General features: G+C 38.2%; 1 protein-coding gene across 5 annotated transcripts in view; it reads right to left on the reverse strand.

The window, feature by feature from the left end:
* TMCC3 (transmembrane and coiled-coil domain family 3) overlaps nt 1-25,527 on the reverse strand; it is a 147,187-nt gene continuing 121,660 nt past the window's right edge. For all 5 annotated transcript variants that reach the window (XM_054811820.1, XM_054811829.1, XM_054811825.1 and 2 more), the window contains exons 2-4: nt 5,653-6,551; nt 4,008-4,143; nt 1-1,647 (exon numbers count right to left, since the gene is read on the reverse strand). In XM_054811820.1, coding sequence (XP_054667795.1) covers nt 1,345-1,647; nt 4,008-4,143; nt 5,653-6,551 — 1,338 coding nt within the window. In that variant the 3' untranslated portion in view covers nt 1-1,344. The remainder of the gene's footprint in view (nt 1,648-4,007; nt 4,144-5,652; nt 6,552-25,527) is intronic.

Raw genomic sequence — 25,527 nt, forward strand, 5'->3', positions numbered from 1 at the left:
AGCATAACAAATACTGCAAATGAAAAGAAAATCTGTCATGACAATTATTTTCAAAGTAAGCAACACTGGACATCAAATAACTGGAGACTTTTTTTTTCTTTTCTTCATTTAATGGTGAGTGGAGAAGAATTCTGGTTGTGGTGGTTTGGTTTTTGTTTGTTTTTTTATTAAAGATCTTGTTTTACATCATGGCTGAAAGCCAAGCAGATTTCAGGGAATTTTTTTTTGCAGTTCTTAAATCAAGCAAAATAAATTCCAGTAAGAAAACAAAACCAACCCTGTCTCCTAGTAGTGGTACTGTATGCTAATACATTATATTCAGGAATGTTTGTCAAGAGAGTCTGCACAGTGTTTGTATATTTACAGAAGTTTAACTCCCTGCTCCCTCATGTTTCTTCCACATTCCTTAATCTGACACAAGAAAGAGAAATCCACTGTACCCAGAGTCCCACTCCCTATCTGCTTAGAGCACCCCAAGAGTTCAGTGCTATCAAGGAGTAACCTAAATGTTGCCCTTCTGTCTACTCCTTTCCCCTTGCAGGCTGCAAGGCTTGAAGCGAGTGCTTTGGTCTGCAACACACCCACCAGTTACTTGCTGCTTTACTCCTTTACAAAGTGGTCTGGAGATCCTGTCATTCAATTCACTTCATCTTTGGAAGCCTTATGCCACATTTATCTGTTTCCTGAGTGTGATAAGGAACAGTGCCAAAACAGAACAACTGCTAACCGGTCCATAGTCCTCACTGGTCTAATTTACAAACAATAAAGTCTCTGTGCAAAGGGTTACTAGCAGAAGCAACAAATTTTGCTGGTCCAGAAAACTAGAAACCCCATATACAGATACAATTAATTTAGAATCAAGAACTCTTAGTACATATGACTACATAATTTGGCTTATCATTGTAATTGGATTCAGAAAGAAAATTAACTTATCAGTCTAAGAGGGCTGACACACATTATGGTGCACTCTCTTCTGATCACACTCTTTGCACTCTGGTCTAGTAAAAAGCACACCTGACACTTGCAGTTGCTTGGATCCCTCCCTGAGCATCATACCATCTTTTGTGGGTGTGGGTTTGTGAAGTGGAAAACCAGTTGGATTAAGGCAGAAGACTGACATAAGCAAGCAGTTTGTCACAGACATAGCCAATTAGATTGAACAGGCAACTGACTGCCAACAAATATGTATTTATGTATTTACACCTTAAAGTCCAAGAGTCTTTGTAGCCTTCTCCATCCAGTCTGCACATTTAAACTGACAAATAATTCGTATACACACAGCACTTAAAAAACAGGGAGGGAAAGAAAAAAAAAAAGAAAAAGCAAGCAGCCAGACCAGCAGCTTCATCTTGGTATAATCATCCTTTCTATGGCACAAATGATATGATCCCAGTTTTTACAAAATATTGCCAGCAGCGTCACTGCAAAAAAAGTGCAGATGATATGAAAACGGCTCTTCATCATAGGAGCAATGAACTTTGCAATTGTAGAAACGCACACTAAGATGACAGTCATGAAGGCCAGGATAACATTTATACATTTCCCCAGGAGCACTTTGGCATTAACCGTTTCGGACTGCTGTGCTTGCTGTTCTTGCTGATGGAGCTCCAGCTTTGAAACCCGGGTCTGGCATGATTCCAAGGCTTCCTGGAGACAGAAAACAAGAATTAGGGCAGCTGTATTTCCATACACCACTTTTCCCATTTTAGCTGCAGAGCCATCCATCAGCTAGATTAGAAGTGTAATTTATTATAGACTCCTAAAACTTGAATGAACCATTAACTTTTTAAAGATAAATGCACTTAACATATCTGCATGTATCACTGCCTGCTCAGGCGTAATCAAGTCTGACAACACTGTCCAAAATGTAGTTTTTACATTTTTCATGCTTGAGAAAAAGTATCATACCTCTAATGTTCACGACAGATAATGTTTCCTGCATATACTGATGAGATAAAGTACTGGTAAAGCTGTTGCCATGGCAACTTCCACTGCATTAAAACAGCATCAAAGTTTCTTTGTATACAATATAGAAAACATTAGGGTAGTACAGGCTTGCTGTGATACTAATTAAATCTACTGTGCAACATGTACAATTTGGTTTACACCACCTCTCTAGTCTATGTTATTTTTTCTCTTAAAGCCACCCATTGTACAGTGTTGTGATGGAGTTCTCAGTAAGAGATTGCCCAATCCCTCTGTCAGGGTGATAATCCATACCCCAAGCGGGCAGCGTGCAGCAGAGAGAGCGGAGAAATCTGTGGTGATGCTTTTATGGCATTCTCAGACTCTGACAACTTTCCTTGCACTGGCAGGGGTGTTCACCTGATCACACAGTGAGCTGATTCAACCCAATCCTCCGTGTAAAAACAAACATACAAAAGCACAGCACACAGAGTTACTAGCTTTCTTTGGCTAGGCCAGTTCTCTCTTGTTTCAGCAAGCTGAACTGGCTTACCATGCCAGGCACCAAAGTCAGCACAAAGCACGTGCACAGCACCTTACAAAAGGCTGCTTCCTTTCACTGTTCTAGGAATTAGTAATAATACATAGAAGACAGTTCCTAATAGGTGGCACAAAGTCCCTTAAGATTCATGTACACTCTCTGCTAAAGAATTTTCCTGGTCCTTCTCCCACTGTGACTGTAAATTATTCTCAAACCATCTCGTGCTGCTTTAGAGAAAGTCCAGCTGCAGAAGTCTGATACCTGCAGTTCTGCATTGAGAGGCTGAGCAAGTGTTTTAAAAACCATCTGCCCATTCCTTGAGTGCTCCGAAGTTAGGTTGTTATTTAAAATATCCACAACTTTAATGCTTTTACTCTATTTTAGCTTATAGACAGGTTTAAACAGGCCTAACTGTACAGAGATAAAAGAAACAAGGCTGTATCAACATAGCACTTCAATTAATTTTAAAAGTCTCTGACACCCCTCCAGGCTTCTGCTAATGAGTTAGCAAATATTTCAGAGCCCTTTTGCTGGAGAACTCCGGTCTCAGTTTTTACATGCTCAAGATACCTTCACAGAAAGAAGTCCCATACAAGAGATCTCCTCTTCTTTAAAACCTAAAAAGGAACCTATGATATGTTTAGACTCTGTACCATCCCGTTCCCATGGGGTTCCTGTCTCCTACAGCAATCAGGAAACAGGGTGACCATCCTGCTGCCTGCACTCTCAGCATTTAGAAATGTGGGCACAAGGGTGCACAGGACAGGGGTTGTTTTACCATCTGAACCAATACAAAGACAGGTTTTGAGCATTCCTCAGCTGTCAGTGAATTTAAACCCAAGGTAAGGCAAAACAATGTTTTCACCATTTTTCACTGCTTGCTCAGACTTTGAGTAGAAATATTATGCAATATATAAATGCTTATATTGTATATAAATATTCAAATATGTAACTACATGCAGTCAGGACAAACTTATAGACATTATTGTTGACTTTTGACTGAAGCCAGACATGACTACAACTGATTACTTGGAGATGAACACACTCTACAGCTTTGACTACAGAGGTCATTGTGACCATAGAGTAAAACTCTTAAATTATTGCTGGCAAATCTACAAGTCTATTTATCAATTAGCTCTCTTATTTTTTATTTTAAACTCAATTTATAATAAATCTTGCCAGTGATATGGTTACATATTGGAGAAAGTCTGAGCGAGAGGTTTGTGTTAGGACATTGTCAAAGTAGCATTTTACACAATACAAGGAGATTCAATTCCTTCCTCCTCCAGTGCAGGAAATCAAAAAAGGCCATTCTTCATCCATAAGTCTGCCTAGGCTATATCATCAATTCCAGCAGAAAAAAATTCTGAATCCACTGAAAGAAATTAAGACTGTCACCAATTTAAATGTGCTGGATTTTAATCTTAGACAAAACATGGGCTTAAATCTTTCCCCACAATCCTTATATACAAAGATGTAGAAAGATGCAAGTGTTTTACAGTAAGAGATTTCTACAAAAGGTTAGAAGTTTATAAATAGAAAAAAAAGAAAAAAAATGTACCTGAACATCTCGTGATCGCTCATACGCCTGATATGCCACTTTCTCCTCTATGCTGGCTAGCTCTTGTTTCAAGTTTGCTGTCTCATGTTGATGAAGATCAGTGAGATCATTTAACTGGTCTTCCAATCTTTCGTATCTTATCAGGAAAAAAGGTCTAAATTTAGTGCGTTTTATTCAAGTAATGCTAAATCATGAAAACAATTACACATTTTAAAAGGTAACTTCTCAGTGTACTATGAATTCATCTGACTGGCATTACAGAGCACAGAGAAATCAGTAACAACTTTGGAAACTCTCCATAAGCATTTATTCAGCAAACTGAAAGCCTTTTTTGAGCATTCCTTGCTGGCAGTAGGTGTTAAAAAGCAAATATTTGTACATCATTGGCAAATTATACGAACTATAAACAGTGGCTAAGGGTATCCAACTCACATTTTTCCATTCCTCACTTTTCACTTAGACAAGAAGATATAGTTTCCGAAGTAAGCTTGAGCCAGTTAACAGCTTGCCAGTAGTGAAAGGAAAAATATATTCCCTGGATTCCCTCTCAAACACAACTGCAAGGTCCTGCCATTCACATACAGCCTGTTCTGGCATGTCTCTGCATGGTAAACCATTTCAACTAAACCATCAGAAAACTCAATTTTTTTTGGCGAGTTTATAACTTGTTTTAACATACAAACAGGCCAACCCTGCAGTCGGCACAAAAATGACAGAGGCAAAATTGTCTAGCTGTGGAAATGGTGGCAGGAGGCTTGAGATCTTAATGGCAGTGAGCTGTCAGAAAAGGCTGCTCTGCCTCCTCCTAAAACAAAGTCACGAGTGCAGTAAGCCATTTGCTCTGTTCTTTCCTCCCCCATGTTACCAACCTGATATCCAGCCTTCCCTTCCCCAAGAAATGTAAAGAAGGGAAACATTAAATATTGCAATTCATATTGAGTTTTTCCCCACTAGCATAGTAAAGACTTCAAGATTCAACGCTTACTTGAGTAAGCGATATGACAAATGGGATATAGGTACAGCAGGTGCAAGCCCTCTGTAGAACATATCTCATTTCCCACAGTGGATGATAAAGGAATTAATTGCTAAGTAACAAATGCAAGAGGAAGTTGTGCTACAGCACTTAAAATTACATTTCACAGCCCTGCGTTACACCAGGGTACAAAGTGACCTTCCATCCACGAGATAGCAATGTGTCTGAGGTGTATTTGGACAAGGTACTCAGGACTAAAGGGTATATTTATCAGCTGTAAGTCAGCTCGGCTACACTGTAGACTGATTAGCATTTTCAAGTCACAATAGATCAGAATTCTTCCACCAGTTACAAAATAATTGGCATCATCTATACGCAGTATTCACATAATACAATATAACAGTAAGATGTCAGATGAGGGAATTTTCTGACAAGCCTTCAACAAAAGGCAAAGAACTACCACATCATTTGATAGGAAATATTAATGTTCTACATGTATTTTCAGTTATTGGAAGGAGTGGAACATTTTGGGACCAGATACTGATTGGAATTATTTTTTCCTCTTCGTTCCGAAATATCACACACACAAGCACACACCCACATTTACACTTTCCAAACAGCTTCTATATCCATTCAAAAGTCATTTCAAGAGAATAGTTTAAAAAAAAATACCTATATCTTTCCTCTTGTAACATCTGAGAAATAAAGCCATAGTCTCTTTTAAATTGTGTTTTTAAATTCTCAATATCATCAGCTAATTGGGACTGTGTCTCCTTGATTTCCCTTAGTTCCTCCAAAATCATGGAAAGCTTTCCTTGACTGTCCAGGGTAGTTGCCACAGCAGGACCAAAGGAAGTATTCCCATTACTATCTGCTGAGCCAGAGGTCCCACTTGAGCATTCATCATCACTAACATATTTTGGTTTGGCAACAATGGTGGCACTGCCCCCATAAGTTCTAGAACTTGTTTCCGGCCGAAACTCATCCAAGGTATTTTTGAGATGAGCAATGTTGTCTGCACTACCAAATTTGTTTCGGATCAGGTTTGCAAACTCTCTAGATTTGCTGAAAACAAAGACAGGTGGTGTCAAGGATACACCTGGCACACCCGACTTGCTACTCTCTGTTGGATGCCCAGAGGTACGAGGTTTTCCATGCTGAATATCTTTCAAGTTATCTTTGGAAGTATCCTTAGCAGTTTTGGAAGATCCATTTTGTTCAATATCCTTGAGCTTCTTGTGATACTGCTCCAATTTCTTCTGCAGCTGGGCAATGGAGTGGGCAGATTTCTGGTTCTTTTTCTCAAAGACTTGTTTAATGCGCCCAGCCTGTTGCTTGTCTGCACTGTTTACCAGTTTTAAATATTCAGCCACGTTTCCATCTCGAGCTGTTTGTTCAACTTTAATTTGTTCTGTAACCTTGAGGATTTTCTGTTTCAAGCTATCTGCACTGAGTTTGACTTTGTGAAACTCTAGGACCCCATCTGGTACATCAAAGTTGAGATTGGTGTCAGAGCCTCCACGGCGAATGTTAAGCGGTAAACTCAGGGTATTCATGTCATGTCTTTCCACCTGGGGAGAGAGAAAAGAGATAAATGGAATTTGAATGTTACTTTTTTAAATCCAACTTTCGGTTTCCTTTTCTGCATGTAATTACAGCAAGTACACAATATGAAGTAGATTGTAATAGCAAAATAGAAGGCACTTTTCTTTGAAATTAAGCAGCATTTTTCTCAACTTCCCTAGGTGGATAAACAGCCCAAGGAACTGCCTGTGTCTATTAAAAAAGCAGCAAGATTAATTAGAGTGAAAATTATTCAAGTATATAGTTTTTCAGAATCATTTACAGTTATTTACAAAATCAGAACGCCTTGTTAGAAAAAGTTCCTAACATATATTGTTTATTATTAAGAGTTTCAAAGAGATCACGACTGATAATTACTCAGTCTTTCTCTTAGAAATGGTCAAACACCGATAGAGCTGTAAACAGGTTTTTCCCCTCTACAGCAGTGTTATACTGATCAGTATATTTTACCAGGTTAAGTCCTTTTTTGATACATGCTCCTCCCATTCAAATTTGTCACACAACTGAAAGTTTTTGCACAATTAGCTGAAAGTTCCTGGAAATTTACTGCGTGCTTCAGCAGGAAGCAGCTGCTACTTTTTAGGGCAGAGAGCACAGAGAAAGAATTGGCCTGCATTTAAGTTTCCATGCTTGATGAAGATGCTTAACAACTTCATCTGCTATGGTTAAGTCTGTTTCAATAGCAAATTCACTGAGTGGGATTTACAGAAAGAAACTCTGGAAAGAAAAATGCATTCCCTCAAGTATAGGATCCATACACCTTAACAATGCTCTCAGGCAACGTAACAAAACCAACTAGGCAATGTGGTCACAGCGTGAACACAACAGATTATTCATCTTTCTCAACAGAAAGGCAAGATGGTCTGATATAAAATGTAAAAGTATTTCCTCATATAAAGTCAAAACTATGGGGGAGGCATGAGACAAGAATGATCTAACCCAAACAGCTTCATCCCTATTATCATCTCGTGCTAGCCTCTGTGACAAAGGTACATTTCATTAGAGCTGCCACAACACCATATCTATAGAGATTGCTTAATAAACACTCTAGATAGTGGGTTTTCAGAGCTTTAACAGCAGAGGCAACTAATACAATTGCTCAGGCAAGACCATTGCAGAGACAAGGCAGAAGGTGTATGAAAGTATATTTTAAAGATCTACTTGTGAAATGCTTTAACTACTCTTTGGTTCAAAATGCCTGAGATACTATGTTCAAAGTTCGATTTCCAACTACAGTATTTATTATTGTCTATCATACTGAAGATCTTGCAGCAAGACCTATGCACACATACATGTCCAGTGATTACCACTCAATCTTTCTTGACTAAAAAAAACATAAAACCATCATTAAGTATTGCTGTAAGGTTTGTTTTCCCATCCTTGTACAGTTTTGGTGGTCCTTCTGGAAATTCTCTCCAGCAATCCTGTATTGCCCTTAAAATATAGGCTCAGGAACCAGACATGATGTCCTGCTGTTAATGACATGCATCATGCACAGGTTGATCAGGAGAACTATTCTCACCCTGTGTCTATCATGATGGGTTACAAATACAGAGGGGGTAATACAGCCATAAAATTGGATCTGTACATGACCATTTCAGAGACAAGATCATCTTCTACCTTATATTCTTATCCTTATATTACTGATGATTACAGTACTTTTTTTTCTTTTTCTTTTGCTACTGCACTGCTCAGGGTGCAAACCAGGTAACATAAAAGTTCACATTCACCAACCTCTTAGAGAAATGGACACTTGAAAAATGCAAACTGAAGAGCTGACAATTTCTTCTGCAGAATATTGGTATTGGTGACCTTTAAGACTTTGACTCTATTCCAAGGATTAAACCAGTGCTGTGGCCTAAGAGCTCTGCACTTTACCAGTTTGTTAAAAATAATTTATATTGAGCTATATGCCTAATTATTAAAAAGAGATGCAAGCTACATTTGTAAGTGTATAAAAATTGTATATGATTTAGTATCGTCAGTCATATGTCCTTCACAGAAAATCCACTTTATTGATGAGATCTCACTTTAGCATTTGCACGACACAAATGGATGACATTCTATATTCAGGGTGATACCTAATTTAAAGAGTCACAAAAATCACAAGTGTCAAAATGAACTTCCATTTTTATTGATTTTTTTCTTTAATTGAACAAGTCTTAGAAATATAAGTAATAGAAAAATATAGCTTTTACAGATCACTTTTTAAAGTTTAACACTCATAATACTGTTGTGGCCAAAATATGCATTTAATATAAGCAAAAATAGTTTGACATAGGACACTTGTATCTTTCCAAAGGCTCATACAGCAAAGCAATCAAGGCAAATAGCTGAAAAGCGTAGATACTAGATCTGTACCCCATATTGCAAATATTTCTTTAAATGGATTTACTGCATCTGGACAAATTCAGTAAAGAGAAAAAGCTCAGTATAAAACAATAGTTTCCTGAAACAACCTAAGACATTTTTGAATAAGCTTTGGCACAAAATTATACTGTAATAAATCACTGAATTGCATATACATGCAAGACAGATCCACCACTAATGTCACTCAGGACGAGATGTACATACTTCCAAGAACGGGTGGGTCTATCTCTAACCTTTACACAGTATTAAGTGTTTACTTCCTTAGTACAAAATAGTTTAAAAATATATTGTAATAATTGGATACAAGCCCAAACCAGAGCCTTTCTCCCTTATGTCCTCTCCCTCACAGTAGTCTCTAGTGGTCAGCAAGGTCTATCATCACCATCCACCCCCTGCCTTCCTGGAACTTCAAGGTCACAACAGCAATAGAGGTAAAAAGAACAATAGCATCAAGGGAATACATCGGCTGAAAGTTGAATTGCTTTTGGAGTTGAGGAAATCAGGCAGCATGTCACAAATCTACTTCTGAAATGAGTAAAATTAATCGTAGAATCAGTTTAAATTCAGTGGAGTTTAGAAAAGAATTGTACTCAAATTCCCAAAGCACTGCTAGAAGTAGGTTTTTAGCTTACTGGACTGAGAGCTCACCAAGGGTACAGAAGAGCCATATCCAAGACATTCCTCTGTCTGAGTGTATTTGGCCAAAATGGCAGGTGTCTTCTCGCCATCATGCTGCAAGTTTGGATCAAGCCATAGAGGCTCTTGAAATCTTCTGTTGATGTAATACACTTTTTTGATGGTTTTGTTTGTTGGGTGGGTGGGTTAGTTGTTTTTGTGGGGGCTTTGTTGGGGGTTTTTTTGTTTGTTTGTTTTGAGGTTTTGTTTTGTCTAGACAAGCAGCCTATCACCTGTCATCTATATTGACAATGCAGAACAGTTTTGCAAAATCCATTTGTGATTGCTTTACAGCTTAACACTATTGTTACCCCAAGACCCCAGAAGTCCAACTTCAAATCCTATCCCAAATCCTCTTTGCTCCAACAGTCATCCTGAGATGAGAAGAATTACTGTCTGCATACATTCCCGAAGCACTGTAAACGTAGCTTGCGCTTCCTGCTGTATTGAATGCCCAGTTCTTTGTACTGAGCCGAAGACTGTCAGTAGGAGTCTGGGATGCTACCTCATGCCCACAGGGACTGGCGCACTCTCCTGTGATGCAGGCTGAAATACTCCCACATGCAGGAGACTGAAAGCACATCCCCCTCAAACTATGTGAGTGCTCTTCCAGCTATGCTATAGGAAGAGATGATGAATGCCATCCATGCCATTGTTCTTTCTGTAACTCTTGGGTCACCAGCACCTGACAAGGGTACCAAGCTGTTAATAATAAAGAAGTTGTTGAGAAATAGATATGTTTTTTTAAGATTTTCATTGTGGCTGCCAAAAGAGAACAAAAAAATATGTACACACACAGTGGTGGCCCCAATAGCCAAAACAACCTACCTGGGACTAGCGGTATTTTTGGAAATGAGAAGCACTTACAGAAAAATGAATGGAATCATCATACATCTCTCCTATCACCGTAACAATTAATAGGGGGGTAAGGATTAGCAATAGATGAGACGAAGCAGTCCCAAGACAAGTGGTAACACAAGGAAAGCGATGCACCAGCCCAGGGTCTGAAGAAAGACCAGAGACATGTCCAGAATCTGGCTTCTAGGAAAGACAGGGAAAAAACAATTTGTACATGGTAACTGGGGTAATCATAGCTGATGTGAGCTTGAAAGAAGAAATCTGGGGCTTGGAGAGACCACTGCATTTTATGGAGCAGTTCATATATGCACTTTGCTATAACTGATTGTAAAGTTTGTGCTGCTCAAACACTAGCTTTTAAAAACAGTGATTTAGGGGTGCAGCAATTCAGGCTCCTTGCCTGCATCAGAGCCAGACATCACAGATGACTAGATAGGTACCTCTCACAGGTAAAGCAACTTCATTCTGCCCCAACCCTCCTTTTTCCAAGAAGCCAAGCAGATCCCTGGCTGCCTGGCCAGGCTGTTCATGCAGCCCATCCCAAGCTAAAGTCCAGAGCTTCAAAAAGGACAGCAGAATAACTGCTTGGTGCAATGAACACAGGTGCACTGCTAGGAACTCTTCGTTACACATGAATTGGCAAGGTATACTTTATGTCTTAAATGGTAAGTGGAAGACTAGGCAAAAGGCAACCTGCCATTCATAAAGAGGCATTCAGAGCACAACAGTGCTTTGAAAACCCAATCATAGAAGCAAGGATAGGGATTTTATTGGCATCATAATGATCCACATGTTTTCTCACTTACCATCTGCAAAAGCAACCCAAAGTTCAGGTTTGCAGGCCATGCTAACAGAGCCCAGAGTACAAAAGGACCCATGTGCCCAAATGCCACAGGTAAGACTGTTGGAAAGGGGTTACATATGGACAGGAATGGATGGGTGAGAACATCATGCTATGTAGATTGGCCATTATATCCTCTGGTTGCAAAATGAAAAGCAGACATAGAAGGTTATTTCTTCCCCAAAGATCCTGGGTGAGATCCATTTGTGAGAAAGAAATCTGTAGTGAATAGAGCATAAAGAGCACGCAGCCCACCCTTAAGCACACATCTCATGGCTGCTCAGATGAATTGTTTCCTCTGTTCCATGGACTTTGTCAATAGCTCTCCACCAAGTGAGAACTCAGCTATGTATATTTAGGTGTCAAACTGAATTCTGCTGTTTATGTCATAGATTTCTTTTATACTTTTTTAAGAAGTGGCTGAAAGAAGCACAGAGAAAAAGCATTTGCAAGACAGTCATTGATTGCATCTACACATCAGGCTCTAGAAAGCACACATCTTTGGGTTGCCTCACTAACAGAAGCAAACCATGAAGACACAGTGATCTACTTATTCAAATAGGCTCCGTTTAAAAGTGGTTAGCTTTTTCTTTTTCCAGCCTCATTACCATCACCAGTTAAGCTTTTGTTTAGCTTGCACAGCTATATGGTGGCAATTTAAGTCTATCGTGCAAGACTTTTAGAGGGGTAGTTGATTAGTGCTTCGAAAAAGAATCTCACAAGAAACATACAAGATAGGATTAAGGCAGCTCTAAAGCATTTTAGAGTTCAGCAATAGCAACAAAAATAATCAGGAGTAATTATGTTTTTGTCAAGAAGTATACATATACCAGAAGCACAGGGATTCCAATGGGTAAAACAGCATGCAGAGGAGGTTTTGTTACTTTTACAGTATATTCCAAAGCAGAATGTGTTTGGGGAGAGAGTAAGATCATCTCTTTCAAATTCGCTGCTCCTTCTAAAACACACAAGAGGAGAGTCCTTCATGGAAGGCTTAAAACAGTGCTTCATCATCATAAAAGGTTTTAAGTTATATAAAATCAGCTCCCAAAATTGCTGTACAGTATATTACAGCAAAACACCTTCTGCTCATGTTTTTTTAAAGAGCTACTTAATAGTAATATCTGGAAGTACCCAGGCTTTGGCAGGTCTGCACTTCAATATTCAAAGGCTGGGGAGCTTCAAGGCTATTTCATGAGTAAGGCATCACACAGAGGCAGACTAGCCTGTAACTTTGGATACTTTTGAAAATTTTCCCTATTATGCCAACATGGTCTGGTAACTATAAAAATTCAGTTGTTACACTAAGTAATGTAGGCAAGACCTCAGGTACAGAACCTACTCCTTCTCAGGGTCAGTTTGATCACCTATCTTTCCCTCCATCTTAATTCTTTCTATTAGCACTACAGAGTTGAGACTGTAAGCACAGGCACCTCAAGAAAGATGTAAATGTGCTTGTAATTTTAGTTTATGGAAAAAAAAAGTTTAAAATTATTTAAAACAAACTGTCAAAGAAAGCATATACACGTAAGTTCTGTTGTTACTAGGAAGATAGCTTTTACTCTCTCGGTCTAATTTGGTCAACGCCAAATAGCCATGTATAACCTGTGACCCAAACATCCAAGTTCACACCAACATCGTTTTGCCTCAAATCCTATGGACATGCTCAGATTAAACTAGGAGTATCCCAGAAATAACCTTTTGTGTAATTTCTAATTAAAGGACTGAACTAAGGCCAAATTAGCTAGGTCACTGCTTGTGTGTAAATAAGTCTTTAGATATGGTACTATTTCAGATTAAAACAACAATGGGAGAAGAGAACAATGAGGGGAAGAGGCAGTTTTCTGCTTCATTGCTAACACCAGCTCCTTCAAAACCCAACAACATCCACTGAAAAGTCTCCCGTCTCATGACTTGCACTCAATCCTGTTCCAGGTTGCTCCACAGCTTAAAACTGACACCAGCAAATCAGTTCCAAAACAAACAACCTCTGTGCCTAGACACTGCAAACCTCAACAGGCCTTTATAAAAATAAGCAAACTACTTTCCATTTACTGTTCAGTAGTCACATTAAAAAAAAAAAAATCCCTGTCTTGGCTAGGGAAAACAATACAGCAATGAACTAATACTCAGATTTACTATGCTTAAGTTTCTTAAGCGGGCAAGAGGTAGGCTGCACACCCCACAGTTAAGTATTTCACTTCAGTCCCTCTTTAGATAAGCACCATTAATTAAGGAGGAGTCATTAAAATACTCTCTCCCAACTTATTAACTCAAAATAAATGTCACTTATGTGTATGTTCCTTCTGTCTCAGGTTTCCATAGCAATATAAGGAAATACTTGGGAGCCCCAGGTGCTACATCGGTGGTTCCATCAAGAAATGCTTACGAGAAGCCTGCACTCCTGCTCCCACTGCAGGAGAGTGCCTTTCACCTGACACATATCTCTCAAAATACAGCCACTATGAATCAGTGTGGGGGTGGCATATTTTTGGAGGGTGATGCAAGACATTCTGTATCTCTTCTCCTAACCTGATTGTTCAACTCACTTTTAGTGTTTCTAATAAATGCTTCCCCCCTCCCACTAGCTTTTATGGATTTTTTTCCCCTCCCATTCAATAATAAGCTTTCTTTTTCTAAAGATGTTCAAATAGGCTGCAAGAATGAAGTTTTCCAGAATACTGTGAAGTACTCTGTGAAGAGCCAGCTGCTATACATTTTCACTTATTAAATCTTTTTCTATGAATGAGAATTTGATAAAAAGCCAGACACATCCCTGCAATGACTAACCACTTCTCGTAGTTACAGCATATGCTTCTGATTTCCCACCACTTGGGATTTAGAGTGTGCTTTCCTTCATATCACTCCATTGTCTAACTCCACATCACGAATTATCTATTCCATTTTGATAAAGCTACAACAGGTCACCTGCTCCTCCCACCCACGTCTTTCTGTTTCACAGTCAACTCTTAATTTCATTGCTATTCAGATTGTCTAGGCATTTCCTGAAATCCCAGCTCCTGGAACTGTACAATCATACATGAGACTTCCAGGGAATATTACTAAGTTTCTTGCCCTCAGTTACAAAGAAATAACTCCCACATCTAACTTAACAGTCAACAACCAACCTAATTCTCCCTCCCTCAAAATATAGACAATGTTAAGGAAATTTTAAATATGTGATTTACAGATCTACAAAAATCAAACCCACAACCCAATACTGACTTTAGAAAGTCTAAATCATGACTTCTTATTGCTTTGAGCTGGCAGCACTTATGTTAAACCTATTTTGTAGCAGGAACATTAAGACTTTACAGTAGCAGTGAAATTTGGAAGTACTACCATTCAGAGATAAAATAATCTAAATTCAGATAGACTGGCCATCATATGCACAAGACCCTAGACGTGGGCCTTTTGTTTGTTTTAACCATTGCCAAACTTCCATTTATAAACAAGAGAACAATAGCTCCATAACGCATAAGATCTTTTCATTTGCGTTAATGCTGTGGCAGCACATCCTGAGCGTATAAACAATCACATCTTGTCCTGTACATGAACCGAGTCACTTATTCAAAGGAGTCTGCTTGCTGCTTCTTTTTTCCCCTCTCCTCTCCACACTGGGCTGATAAAGTAAAATTTCAAACATACGTTTCTGTTACATCAGCAGTTCTGCCTATACACAGGACTTCTAGTTCATTTTTTGATACGAAGGCCTAATCAAAAGATAAGGTCTGCTTCACTGCATTATGTGACTAACAACCACAGGCTGCCTAATAAGCAACTTAGATGTAATTTTTCACTATTATGGGAACTACTGAAAGGCTTACAGCTGTGGCTTTGAGTTCTCTTTAAGGAGACTTCACACGTACCTGATATTCCTCACATCTCTCTGACTTTTAGATATTAGGGGCCCTCAGCTTTGCTTGTGCATTAGGTTCAATACCTGGTAGCCCTCCTTCCAGGGATCAGCAGCATACAAACAAATCTAGTTGAACTTGGAAGTGTGCTGAACACAACAAGGGCTTTCCTTCCCCTCTCCTCCTCCCCACCCCTGCCCTTACACTTCAGGCTGCTCTCCAGGAAAGGATCTCCATTTTGAAGAGCATTCTATTTATCTCTCCATAATAACTAGTACCTCTCTCAACAAGGCAACTTTATTTTTTAAAGCTTAGTTATTTATATACACAAGCAAACTTTCCCTATTTGCCACATTACACAGATGAGTACTTTTTTTTTTTGTGTCACACTTGATATCCAATGCTTGTATTTGTATCCAAGACCACAAATAAGGCCAAGGACAGAGAAGTGCAGGGGGACTTCACCAACAAAATCCCAAAACTTTGGCCATACTTCATGATCTACATATAGTGAAAGAAAGGAAAAGAAAGATGACAAGCCCAGTAAAGAACGAAGACAGCTATGAAAGGTTTTATCTGAAAGCCTACTGTATAAAAAAAAAAAAGCTTTAAAATTATTTTTATTAACAAAACTATATTTCATTATGCAAGATAAAGACAACTAAAAGTGGAACCACACAGATGCATTACTATACAGGTCATTTTTACTCAAAAAACACTGCTGCAATAATGGTATTTTAAGCTACTGTACATAACTGATTAACGCTGCTCTGAATAAACTTTGGAGAAAACATCTTAATCGCAGTGCATTAAGTGTCAAAATCCTCTGCAGATTCAACTGATTTAACTCTCTACCTCCTGAGGACCCCATCAACGGAACTTTAGAGCATTTTCTGATTCAGATTTCTTTTTAAAATAGCAAAAAATCTTTCGCTTTATTTTTAATGAAGGGGTGATATAAAGCATTAGGCAACAGAACCACAGTTTCCTACTCAGGCAGTACTCTTTGCAGTATCTTCCTCCTGGAAGAAAATGAAACATTGTCCACGAGGTTAATGTAAATAACATATCCCTGAAAAGTAAAAATATAATGGAACAAGGTTTTCTGCTGCTGTGACTATGCTACTAAACTGCATCACAGGCGATGATTTCTATTTATGAATGGAACTAATCAGATATTCAAGAGCAACTATAACAGTCTTCCTTATTCTGGAGGAAATGTCTTCAAGTATTAGTAGTATGCTTAAATACATATATATCTTCCTATTTTTATATAAATGTACACATAAAAATATGCATTTATAAGTATGTTGAAATATATACATAAAGTTGTTATTATTATAAGCAAGTACTAGTCCGCAGAAAATCTTATATATATATATATATGTGTGTATAAAAATAAAGCCATGTTTCAGCTGATGTGCACCTTCTGCAGAATCTGCTCTTGGCGTGGTATTGTAAGTTTAAACCCTAAGAATCAATTCAAATAGTTACAGCTAAATATGAATTCACAGAAAAGATAACTTTTCCAAACAAATAGCACACATTTTGAAGATAAGTGTGCCTCTACAAGCAGATCTCCCTGAATCCTTTTTGAAGGGGCTCCATATGCACATAATAGAAACACGTCAGAGTAAATGACTACCTCAGCTAGTGTTTGTGTGCTCTCCAGAAACATGTTTCATGTGGGCTTGCATCCCCCTGTGCAGAAGAGTGCACTGAATTTGACCCACTTTGCAACTGCTCTGATTCCTAGATGCACAGAGGCAGCACCTTCTACCTTCCCGCTTTTGCAGATTTGAATCTCTTGGTGAAAAATACTCAGGAAAGTTTACTTGAACTGACATGACAGGTCTAAAGTGATGAAAATTACATTATTCAGCCAATAGACTGTTCTTTTTTTGAGGCGACTAGGATGGAAATCATCCTGCTTGCTTCCAGACTGCCGGAAGATAAATACAATCACAGAAACATTCCAATTTCATACCTGGGCCACAGTTAGCAATGTGTCGGTCGACATATTGGCTGCACCAATTGCCTATTTGTTAGATGTAAAGGAAGAAGATCCTTTTAGAAGCCTACAACGCATTTAAATAAACTCTTAGGTTAAGTGTCTTGAAGGAATCACTGTATGTTAAAACACTGTCTATAGCATGTGATTTTGAATAGTTTCTCACACAATCTTTTAAATTGTTTATAAGTTTGTACTGGCATGAATAATTTCCAATAAAAGGTTGAGGGGTTTGTGTTGTGTTTGTTTTTTTTTTTTTTTTTTTTAAAGTAAACAACTTTCCAACCAGTCTTTTCTCTCTGAACCAAGTTCAGCTAAGACTGTTATACTAAATTTGTTGCATATTCGATCTGAGGAAATAAAATAACCCACTATTTGTACTTAGTGAGGAGCCATCTTCGTACTTAATTTTCTTCCTTTTTCTTTCAAATTTTTGTATACACCATACACTTAAAATACTAATGCACATTACAGAAGATATCTTAACCAGTAAAAGAAACTGTATTGTAGAGAAGTTCAAGTCAGTAAGATAACATCAATTAATTAAAAAGCCAAAATACAGAAGACTGTCTAACTGAAAAGAAAATCAAAGAGATTCATTCAATTAGAGAGGAATAAAACCCTACAGTAAAATTTTTATCTAGTCTTAACAATATTCCTATCCTGAGACCACACTTCCCCAATTAGTGAGATTTATTAAACTGAAGTACTTTAAGATAGCAATTCAAACAATAGATAATTTGGGAAGATAAACTAGGTTAAATTACACTTATGTCACCATATTACATGTACCAAAAGTGTTAAAGCACTGTTGGTTTAGGGGTAAAGAAACTATTTTTTAAACAACTGCCTTTAACAGTGATTCACAAAATTTTGAGAGCATGGCACAAAGCCTCTGATGTCATTTTGAACAATTTTGAGTAGTAACCATTATGTATTGACAGGGTAGCACTGGCAAATCAAAGCAGACTTTTCCTCCCAGAGATGTCTGCAAACTGAAAATACATCTCTGTTTGGCCAGAACCAAAATGTCAAGGTTGAAATGAACTCCAGTGGATACTAAAGCCTCATTACAAAGCTCACTGCCTTCTGCTCCAACTACAGGGCACATTTGGTGAACATCTCTTTATGTAGCATAAATACACAGGAGAATGTATATTATGCACAAAATTTAAGCACAAATTCAGTGCTCAAACTAAATAAAAAACAAACCAAGCAAAACCCCTGCTCTTTTCTCTCTGCCTTCCAACACAAAAATCATTCCCAAATGCAGGACTGTGAGATGAGAATCACAGACAAGAAACAGTAGTGACTTTGTTTAACAGATTACTGGAAAGTGCTCAGAAACTGTACAGTTGCACAGCACATGAAACTGCTTATAACAGAATAGATTCAGGAGAAAAACTGTGTTCAAGCTGGTCTTTCTTAATATGCTAAAACCATGTTGCTAATCTCAAAGTCATTTAATACAGCGAAATTAAACCCCCTTATCTTAGATATTGTAATTGAGAGGATTCATAAAATATTATAGACCAACTTTATGCAACTTCTTTGCTGCATTAATATGTTTATGTAAAATCATGCTCAATGTGGCACAGATCTAGCCAAGAACTATCATACAAGAAACCTGGGCTAAAAAGGCAACACAAATAATGCAACAGCAGCAGTAAGAGCCACATAAGAAAATGACATGCAATGACAGCTTTACAGCCTTTGCTTTTACTGTCTTTTCTTGCCTTTGGATAAGTGTTATAGGTCCCTCATTTTAGACCTCAGCATTATTAAGGATATCTTGGCTGTTTCCTCCTAGCCCTCCAAAGGATGTGATAGTGTCAGAGGGATTATTTATTTAATTGAATAGGGCAACACTAACAGTGTTAAATTTTTCTGGGATAACGTCTCTCAGGTAATGATAAAATTATTCTTCAAATACTATTTGTTGAAACATAATTAAAGTTCAGAGAGGTTGACTTTATCAAGATGTACTGTGTTCAGTTTTGGGCCCCTCACTGCAAGAAAGACATTGAGGCACTGGAGCGTGTCCAAAGAAGGGCAACAAAGCTGGTGAAGGGTCTAGAGCACAAGTCTTATGAGGAGGGGCTGAGGGAACTGGGGTTGTTTAGTCTGGAGAAAAGGAGGCTGAGGGGAGACCTTATCGCTCTCTACAACTACCTGACAGGAGGTTGTAGTCAGGTGGGGGTTGGTCTCTTTTCCCAAGTAACAAGTGATAGAACAAGAGGAAATGGCCTCAAGTCATGCCAGGGGAGGTTTAGATTGGATATTAGGAAAAATGTCTGCATTGAAAGGGTTGTCAAGCACTGGAACAGGCTGCCCAGGGAAGCGGCTGAGTCACCATCCCCAGAGATATTTAAAAGACGTGTAGATGTGGTGCTTAGGGACATGGTTTAGTTGTGGACTTGGCAGTGCTAGGTTAACAGTTGGACTTGATGATCTTAAAGGTCTTTTCCAACCAAAACGATTCTATGATTCTGTGTTTATATGGCCAGATGCCATACTAACCATAATTTAGAGTCCAAAGACAAAACAGGCAAACTTGTCAATTCATATCAGCGAGGACCACTGGCTAATCAAACTGAGATTTTTTGGAAGAGGAAACCTTCATATTGTCTTTAGAATATTTTAGTACAGACAACTTTACATAAATAAAACCAAGTATAGCTTATTACAGAAATAATATCTACACTGACAGTTATGTGCTTGTTCACTCTCTAAGTTTTTATACTTTTCTTTTCAGTTGTATCTTTCCTCTTACCTTCTTGCTTTTACTTATCTAATCTTTGCAACTTCATCTTTTTATCTGAAATTAGTTTATGTTTTTTATCTGGGATATATTTTACCTGGTACAATACTTACAAAGATTTACAAAAATTGCCAATCTATGCATTAATGTTTCTTAAGTCTTAAAGAAGGAGATATAGGAAATTCAGACTATTCCAGAACAATTTGCATTTTGATATATCCTCAGTAGTGTGTACTATTAAATCCACAGTGATCAGTAAGTCAACTGGTATAAATACATATTATAAAACCAAAATTTTGAAGTTAGACATTAGTATAGATCTGTGTTTTACCCTGAGAATCTTTTCCAGCATTGCTGGTAAGCTTCACATGCTATGAAGAAACATAAAGTTACTTATATTGTCTAAGCAGGAGTAGTAACAGGAGTTGTTCATATTATATCTAACAAAAACTTCATAAAGCAAATAGATATTTCAGATTCTTATATAGCCATAACTCATGTTAGCTAGACTAGGATAGCAATAATAATTATGCACTTCTGAAACAAGAGCACAGGCCATAAAATACTGTAGTAAGCATGTGTTCATGCTTACATTCAGAAAATGGCATGTGTTCAGCTTACAGTCAAGCTAAACACAGAGGGTTTCTCAAAAGCATATAGACACAAACACTAGTTGCCAATTGTCTTCTAATGCTAGTTTCTACCTATTAAACTCATATTAGATTTTCCTATTTTTAGAGTTGTGGAGATGTTAGCGGTCTATTCCCCAATACGATTTGATTAGAAATGAAGCCGCAATCAGTATTCCATTCCTAGCCTGCCTGACTCCTTCTCCTTTGAACTTTCTAAATAGATTCTATTTTTTTCTCTCTTAAGTTTCTATTCAGACAGCCTAAAAGGATATGCTTTATCACATAGTTGGCTTTGGTGTAAAAGATTTATAAACATATTACCATATTCAGTCATAGCAACAGCACAGAAAAAAGGAACAAAGCGGAGCTCAGTGGGAAAGGAAGCAGACAAGAGTCATGCTGTCCTTGGAGCCTGACCATGGTTACTGGCACTGCACTGAGCCAGAGCTCCGTACCTGAGCTGGGAGCTCTGCTTGGCTACAGGCTCCAGAATCCTGTAATAAACAGCCTAACATTCAACACAGGAGATCTCATATCTTTGAAAGTGGAAAAGCAAAACAAAACCCAAAACACAGTACTCATTTTAAAAGATCAAGGCATTAGAGAATTGTGTAAATATTTTTTCCCTTTCTCTCTCATTTGGTCATGTCCTTAGAGTAATTTAACCTGCATAAACTACCATCTATAAATCAGATATTTAGTGGTCTCAACATGCACATGAAGCTCTATATCCACTACTAAACCCTCAAAAATATGCCTCCTGTGAGACTAGCCAAATGATGCTAGCTTAATTACAACTTCCACACAGTGAATTAATATTCTATACTGTGTAACACATTGAAAAAACATTTTCCAGGTGCTCTTCCTAAAGAAACAGACTGACAAATATTCTCACTTTCTGTAGTCAGTTACTTGACAAGTTTGAGAAACCCATAAATCACACCATAGCTCTTTCACAAGCCAATGCTGCCAATAGTTCCTCAAGCAAGTCCTGCTCTTCCCTTCAACTACTGCTCTTTGCTTATCCATGAAGTCTGTCATGCCTCAACTTCAATTCCATTATTCCTAAGGAGTGCTTTTACCCATCACCTCACCAAAAATTCCACATCATATATCCAGGTTTCGCAACTGTGGCCAAGGCCAAAAATTCAGGAGCCACATGGATAGTGGAGAGTCCCTTCCCAGAACAATTTGTATTTGCTGCTGCATCAAGAAGCTTTTGACAGTCTAGTACACTTAACACTTCTTATAATAAAACAAAGGGGGAGGTGGGAGGGGAAATAGGTAGTAAACTAAAAAGAATACCTAGCATTTCAGCAACTCAAGGTGGCCTGAATGACTTACATTCCACGTCAGCTAGGGAGGAAGCTTGGAGATTTGCAAACATTCATTAAATGCTTTGGGAAACTTCAATGAGTTGCAGTGATTTGCACAGGCCAAAAAGCTGCCATGCAAACATGAATGGAAGAACTCTGCCCTCCCTCCCACCCCCAAAATAAAAGAGCAAATGACAAGTCACCTCTTTAATTGGTCTGCTCTCCATATTCAGATTTTAAAAGTCTGTCTCTACATATAATTCTGGTACTAACCAAGCAACACTATGTTATTTTAACTTTATGGAATAAACTGATGTAGTTAATTATTCATCCCATTTGGTCTGTAGGCTTTTTACTTGCTTTTGATTATCTTTCTTGTTCATTTACTGCTTTAATAAGAGCATTATGAAAAAAAGTCAGTACAGAAATAAACACACCAGGTGTTATGTTCCTCTGCGTAATTTAACAATTTATAGACAATAGACATATAGCCTGAAAGCAAAAGATAGAGTAAAAATTATTGAAAAAGCCTTTTAGGGCTGTCTGCTAGCTGAAAGCCAAAGATTCGCCACAATAAAAGCAGCTATATGTTCAAATATTTTCAGATTTGCCTAGCCACAGATACTGGGACCACTATAGTGTAGTATATCCATGTAACAACTCTGAAGCACATTTAAAGTAGTTTAAAATAGACTAGTAAAAACAACTATTTGTCATTTATTTAGCTTTTTATTGAAAAGCTCTTTTACTCCTCTTAGTGTGGTGAAGTGCATTTAGTTTCTGATAGTGACTTCACAATACAGGTTTTACAAGACTCATGCATAATACTGTGCATATATTCTAGTTTAGCATGCAGAGTTGGGGTTGGGAGTTAGAAGAGTGCAGATAACCAAAGACACTTATGACGCAGCGTAATAAAAAAATTATACCATTTTAACACTGCCTTTTAAGTTCTCTAGATGGCTTCTGGGTCACATAAGGTAACAGATAAGAAAAGTTCTTACTATGTTTAAAATATCACAACATTGTGATATTTGATTACCTAACGTATTAGGGATGAAACTTCTGTCAGAACTGATCAAAAGTTTTCTTACAGTTTTACTATTATCTGTAGGGAAAGGAAACAAATCTTTCTGCAGAGAGCATTGTTCCAGAAGGTGTATAGTTTCATTACACGCAGCAACGCCACTGTAGGCACTATGTAAGTTTTAACCCAACCAGAGAAATTTTGTTACAGCCTAGAACGCTGAGACCCAACTACAAGTCAGACAAAATCTCATAGTGCAACTAAAAGAAAATCTAACGGATTCAGTAGATGCACTTACAGATTGGTCATGTAAGAGACTACTACATTTAAATGTACATAAAATCACAACCTACAGACTTGCAGCCTGCCAGTATCCCTTACAGTGGGCAAGTCTAGCAAGGTCAAAATACTTTGAGAGTAAAATTTTCAGAGTTGCGGTATTATGCCTTTATGATCACCTTCTGAAGAGTTCTCATTGTTAATAGTATAATTTAAAAGTTACAGCTAGTAGTTCTAGATACCTGTCTCTGGCACAACCTGCCAGAATGATTTGAGCTGTACTTCTGACCTGCAAAAAGACAAATCCTAGAAAAACGCCACTAGTTGCAAGAGAAGCCCCAGTGACAAACTATATCTCAAAGCTTGCATTGAGATAGTCATGCCAGATGTACTAAACAATCAGCTCCATAAGAATTTGCCCCCCCCCCCCCCAGCACACAGACACACTGGTGGGATGTATGAGTCAGAGATGAAAAGAACAAAACCTAATGACCACATTATTCTTTCAAACCAATCACAAGTTCTAAGGATTAGAACATGATCTATTTATTTTCCTTTTGGTCAGTGTTGCCTCCTGAACTTGCTCAGCATGTGTTCCTAAGATGAAGATTTTATGATCTCCCACCCACAGAGGATCAAGTATCACAACTGCTTTCATTGTTGAAACATTCTAGGACTCCTGTTAGGGCAAAAGTAAACAAACTGTGTCTTTGACAACCACAGACACTTGATCTACGCTTACATTTAGATGTCACATAGCTTCTGCAGCCACCTCAGGTGAAATTTCATCCTCAGTCTGATACCACAGGCATCTAACACCTTGCACATAGTGATTCTGCTACCTGCAAATCATAACCTAGGCTCTTATGTCTTCACTTTATCTCATCCATGGTATGGCTGGCATCCACGAATGATGATGGTAGCCACTTTGGCAGATGGAAGCTGAAACAGTCGCTATTTTGGGTGAAGCAGAAAGAGAAGAAAGGCTTGGAATTTTTCTAAGTGTTAAGCTTAGGGAGGACATTGCAGGACCTGTTCTGCTCTTTACTGGAAGATGGGAGGATACCACATACAAGGACTTTCCTTCAAATCACAGCTTACTGGTTATGCACAAGTTCATGAGTTTGATTCACGCGGGCAGAAGCTTGTGTGAGTTTCTACCTCACGTGAGATCAGGCTTTTCCCCTTACCACCCTTCCTTTATCACTGTATACTTTTTTGTGAACTCTTCAGTTCTCCATTCCTTCTCTGTCACTGCTTCCCTCCCACTTTCCTATCTACATACTTTGTAATAGGTGGGTACCTTCCCCTCTACCAGAGCTTGTGCAGGATCTACCTACTCTCCAAAATTTCCTGACTCAATTTAGATTTTGCTCATCTCTGAACCAAGGGGTCTTGAAGCTGAGATCTTGCTTTATAACATTTATAACAGAAGCATATAATTTGACGTTAGTGGTACAACTTCCTGTAAATCATATCAGTATCCATTCATATTAGGAAACTTGAAGAAAATAATGCAAACACAATCTTTCCAGTAGGTCATTCTCAGTCTCTCAAAAGATGCTTTATGAAACACACAGATACTCTTTAGCTTACGTAACTTTACAACAGCTTTAATTCTAGGAGTGTAACAGGAAGTTAACATCAGCAATATGATGCAGCTGCAGAAATAAGAACCAGCGTGAATGCAGAACAAGCAGCTCTGTAAGCCACGTAACAAGCTCTGACACTCAGCCTTCTCCATCAGCCTGCCAGTGCCTGGAAGAAACCTTTTCCTTTCTAGCCTCTTGTGTATGTGGCGTCACTTCTCAGAAGCCAAATAAAGTATGAAAGGGATCAAATATTAAAAACAAACAAACCAAAACCCAAACAAACCCAAGCCAATATTGAAAGCTTAAATGATAAATTATTATTAGCCATAATCTACTCGCGAGGCTATCCAGGCTGCCACTTGCCTGTCAAGCAAAAATAACATCTGCTTTAAAACCTACCATTGCACTGTACTGTAGACACTGCATGAGGGGGAGATGATTGCAATTGCACTATAAAATATACTTCCCATTTTTTAAAACTTCTTTTTAAGCTTACGGCAATTAATAGAATAAATTAAAGCTCTGTGGTATAATGAAAAGAATTACCAACATCTTTTTGTCTCGCTTTTGTGCCACTCAAATAACAAAGATTGGAAGGATGGTAAGTAATACTTCAAAAGCAATTTTAGTTGATTGAAACAGAGCAGTGATTCTAAAAAACCTGCAAGAGAACTAACGTAGGTAGCCTGAAGACTTTGTACTAAGGGAAATGTCACTGGTTCAAGTGAGAGGCACTTAGCCAGT

This window comes from Grus americana, chromosome 1 (genome assembly GCF_028858705.1).
Source record: "Grus americana isolate bGruAme1 chromosome 1, bGruAme1.mat, whole genome shotgun sequence".
Classification (NCBI taxonomy): Eukaryota; Metazoa; Chordata; class Aves; order Gruiformes; family Gruidae; genus Grus; species Grus americana.